This window comes from Humulus lupulus, chromosome 9, assembly GCF_963169125.1.
Source record: "Humulus lupulus chromosome 9, drHumLupu1.1, whole genome shotgun sequence".
Lineage (NCBI taxonomy): Eukaryota > Viridiplantae > Streptophyta > Magnoliopsida > Rosales > Cannabaceae > Humulus > Humulus lupulus.
Genome location: NC_084801.1, coordinates 66,713,646 through 66,718,422, shown reverse-complemented (window position 1 = coordinate 66,718,422; position 4,777 = coordinate 66,713,646). Strand labels below are relative to the sequence as shown.

At 37.1% G+C, this 4,777-nt stretch overlaps 1 protein-coding gene across 1 annotated transcript; it reads left to right on the top strand.

Moving 5' to 3' along the window:
• The first annotated feature begins 566 nt into the window (after positions 1–566).
• Positions 567–3,512, top strand: LOC133800522 (pentatricopeptide repeat-containing protein At3g57430, chloroplastic). The gene has a single exon (XM_062238514.1). It carries the CDS (start codon positions 630–632, stop codon positions 3,303–3,305), a length of 2,676 nt encoding a protein of 891 aa, XP_062094498.1. The 5' UTR covers positions 567–629; the 3' UTR covers positions 3,306–3,512.
• Positions 3,513–4,777: the final 1,265 nt, after the last annotated feature.

The window sequence follows — 4,777 nt, the reverse complement described above, 5'->3', positions numbered from 1 at the left end:
AAGCCTTTCTGTCCATCCGCGAGCTCTGGTCACCCTCCGTGAAAGACATCGATAATTCTGCTTCCCCGAGGTCATCAATCTAAACGCTATCCGGAAATCTGGATAACAGGGACAAAGGATTTTCTTGGCAAAGACCCCTAGCTGGGTTAATCTCTTTTAAAGGGCTGTCATTCAACAAAACTTTGAAAGAATCAGTCGATATACAAGATTAATTTAGTTAGTATCATCGTTCATAATGAGCAATGAGTTAAAGTTTGTAGATTTGATAACTCTAAGATATTGTATTATTTATGTACTTTTAAGTTTGCAAATTAATTTGTTAATTTGTTTTAGGATGTTTTGTAATTATTTTAAATGTTTTGATTTTCATTTGTTAGTGTGATTTTGTTATTGTTAAACATTAAAAACTTGTCAGAAAAAGACTTACAAGTGTGGATCTCACCTTTATAGGTTGATGGAAATCATGAAATCTCAAACTATTAGTTTTAGCAAATTTTATGGAGGAATTTTGTATGTCTGTTAAAATAAAGATATATGTTTACACTAAAGAGTGGATAAGCAAATATTTATAAAGGGCGACAAAGTACGTGCTTGCTGCGAATCCCAAAATACCACAGCATCGAAACCGAATGTCAGCCAATAGTTATACTCAGATACTCTATCCCCTCCCATCGCTACCCATCTCTTCACAGACACCTCGAAAACGAGCTCGTATACTAAACCACTCCACCGCTATCTCTATCACTACTGCCACCAAACCCATAGCTCACTCACCCTCTTCCCTCCCATCGATAGAATCACTGCGATTCCAGGTTCGTTCCAATCTTTTCCGGGAATCCATTTTGACTTACATTCACATGACAAGCAGTGGGATTCCTCCGGACAATTTCGCTTTTCCTGCAATTCTGAAGGCCGCTACTGCTCTTCACGACTTGAATTTGGGGAAGCAGATACATTCCCACGTAGTGAAATTCGGCTACGATTCGGCTTCGGTGACCGTGGCTAATACCCTTGTCAACGTGTATGGTAAATGCGGTGATATTGAGGATGCATGCAAGGTGTTTGAGAGAATTGCCGAGAGAGACCAAGTTTCTTGGAATTCGATGATTGCGGCTTTCTGTCGTTTTGAAGATTGGGAACTTGCTTTGGAGGCGTTCCGGTCTATGCTAGCGGAGGTAAACGTGGTGCCTAGCTCTTTTACACTGGTGAGTGTGGTACATGCTTGTTCGAATCTGGATAAGCGTCGTGGTTTATGGCTTGGAAAGCAAGTTCATGGATATAGTTTGAGGAATGAGGATAGGAAGACGTTTACAATCAATGCTTTGATGGCTATGTATGCTAAGCTTAGACGAGTTGATAAGTCCATAGCTTTATTTCAGTTATTTGAGGACCGTGATTTAGTTTCGTGGAACACCATAATAAGTTCGTTATCACAGAACGACCGATTTGTAGACGCGTTAGTGTTCTTGCGCAAGATGGTTCTTGAAGGAATTAAAGTAGATGGAGTCACCATTGCAAGCGTTCTTCCTGCCTGCTCTCATTTGGAGATGCTAGACTTGGGGAAGGAAATTCATGCTTATGCCGTGCGAAATAAAAATTTGGTTCAAAATTCTTATGTGGGAAGTGCTTTAGTTGACATGTACTGCAACTGTAAACTAGTAGAGAGTGGTCAACGAGTGTTTGACTCTATCTTGGAGCGGAGGATTGCTCTTTGGAATGCTATGATTACTGGTTTTGCACAAAATGAGCATGATGAGGAGGCCTTGAACCTCTTCCTTGAAATGTATGCTTTTTCTGGGATCTCTCCCAATGCCACCACTATGTCAAGTATTGTTCCTGCTTGTGTCCGCTGTGAAGCTTTCTCTCATAAAGAAAGTATCCATGGCTATGTGGTAAAAATGGGTTTTGTGAGGGACCGTTATGTGCTAAATGCGTTAATGGACATGTACTCCAGGATGGGGAAGATAGAAATATCTAACAATATATTTGAAAGTATGGAAGAAAGAGATATAGTATCTTGGAACACTATGATAACTGGTTATGTTATTTGTGGATACCATGATGAAGCACTTAGTTTGCTACATGAGATGCAACGAGTAAATGATGAGAAAAACAAAATCGATGGTGAACTGAAGGGTGAAACAGGAATTCGTCTTAAGCCAAATTCAGTAACACTCATGACAATTCTCCCTGGTTGTGCTGCATTGTCAGCACTTGCTAAGGGTAAAGAAATTCATGCTTATGCAATTCGACATTTGTTAGCATCTGATGTGGCAGTTGGAAGTGCCCTAGTTGACATGTATGCAAAATGTGGTTCCTTGAATGTAGCAAGTGCCGTCTTTAATGAAATGCCCATTCGAAATGTGATCACATGGAATGTACTCATTATGGCCTATGGAATGCATGGGAGAGCTAAAGAAGCCTTGGAACTATTTGAGAACATGATAGCTGAAAAAGTCAATAATAAAGAAGTGAGACCCACCGAAGTTACATTTATAGCAGTTTTTGCAGCATGTAGTCACTCTGGGATGATTTCCGAAGGTTTGAAATTGTTTCATAGAATGAAAGAGGACTATGGGGTTGAACCTATACCAGATCATTATGCGTGTGTTGTAGATTTACTTGGCCGAGCTGGTAAAGTGCGGGAGGCATTTCAACTGATCAACACCATGCCTCCTAACTATGACAAAGCAGGTGCTTGGAGTAGCCTTCTTGGTGCTTGTCGAATTCATCAGAATGTAGAGATTGGGGAGATTGCAGCTGAAAATCTCTTGCAGTTGGAGCCCAATGTAGCTAGCCACTACGTTCTTCTCTCTAACATCTACTCATCTGCTGGACTTTGGGACAAGGCAACGAACATTCGGAGAACGATGAAGGAAATGGGGGTAAGAAAAGAACCTGGCTATAGTTGGATCGAATTTGGTGATAAGGTGCATAAGTTTTTGGCTGGAGATGGATCCCATCCACAAAGTGAGCAGCTCCATGAATTTCTTGAGAGCCTCTCTGTTAGGATGAAAAAGGAAGGATATGTGCCTGATACTTCTTGTGTGCTTCATGATGTTGACGAGAAAGCAAAAGAAACTTTGCTTTGTGGGCACAGTGAGAAACTGGCGATAGCTTTCGGGATTCTGAATACTCCTCCTGGAAAAACCGTTAGAGTTGCCAAGAACCTTAGAGTTTGTAACGACTGCCACGCTGCTAGTAAGGTTATCTCCAAGATAGTGAACAGGGAAATCATCTTAAGGGATGTAAAGAGATTCCATCATTTTAGGAATGGAACTTGTTCTTGTGGAGATTATTGGTAAAGATAAATTGAGAAAAAGGAAAAGGAGGGGAGGGGAGAATCATAACCTCATTTTTCACATGGAGGGTACTTATCTTTTCTTATGATTTTATTTTTTTTGTCACGTTTGAACTTCTGCCGTCATTTTTGGATTTCTTGTATTATAATTGTTCAACTAATTTAAGGATTACAAATAAGAACCAAAAAGTGTATAAAGAAAATTGGAATACCTATAGCTTTGTTGAAACAAAACTAATATGTTGCTGCTATAGTAAAATCTCCCTAAGGGAAAACATCAATAAGGGAAAAAAGTGTGCAGTGTTTAAAATAACAATTATTTAAAATAAAAGAATCCAGAACCAAAAACACTTTACAAACGAAAGAAGAAAAAAAACGACAGCAGGTCTATCACAAAAACTCTTAAGAAGCCTTCCGAGCAAGGCTTCAATGTTGAATTAAAATTCTATTGCATGGGCATATATATATAAATATATATATATATATATATAATGTATGTATCACATATTACTCAAATTATAAATAACTAAAATTATAAAATTTTATAATCAAGTAATATAAAATAAATGGTGGTCCCCATAATCACAAAATCTTGTTTCTCTTATTCCCCGTCATGGAGAAATATACAAAAGAGAGAAATGTTTTAAAAATCTACGCATACAATTTTTGGCTTTAAGTTATTACTTTAGGTTATTACTTCTGTTCTTAAGATATTATTTTCTTCTATTCAACGAGGGATCTATTTAAATATAATTTAGAATATTACAATAAAGTACTTTTAGAAACATTGCTTGTATATTGAAACATTAATACTTATGCATGTTGCATGAATATTTTGCATTCCTATCAAGTGGTATCGAAACCACTTTTTCCAGATTAATTGAAAATTCAATAATTTTGTCCAAGAAAATTAGAGCTTTCTAAAGTTTTTTTTTTTAATTAGGGTTTTGATCTTTATTTTATGTTTTTGGCTTAAATCATTATAGATATGTATAAATATACATGCTATTTTTTATTTATTTTAGTGGGATGTATATTCAGCTCTCCTTTGTTAGCTTTGTTAATATATAAGTGGTGGCCAAAAAACTTTTTTTTGTTTGAATGATAGATTCAATTCTTCACAAGGATTTGTTCATCGGGCTCATAATTTTTTTTACGAATTAAGGTGACCAAATTTTTGTATATATCTTTATATATTATACGATTTTTTTTCAAAGAAAAAAATATAGAAGGGGTTCCATTTAGGCTCCTTCCCTTCCACTGCATAGTTGCGCTGGCAGGTACTACGAGCCCTATGTCCAATGTATCTAACCAACTCGCGTGGTTCATCGGTTCCACTAAAAACTTTCATTTGTTGAAGCGGAGCATAGTGTTCTTTAGGCAACGAGCAAGAAAGGTCTCTTCTTTCTATTTGGTTTATTCATTGATGTGAATAGCACCTGTTTTCTTATTGATTTAAGGGGTGATGAAGTTCTT

Coding starts and splice junctions, on each gene's coding strand:
- LOC133800522 (XM_062238514.1), top strand. CDS start 630: ATGTCAGCCAATAGTTATACTCAGATACTCTATCCCCTCCCATCGCTA.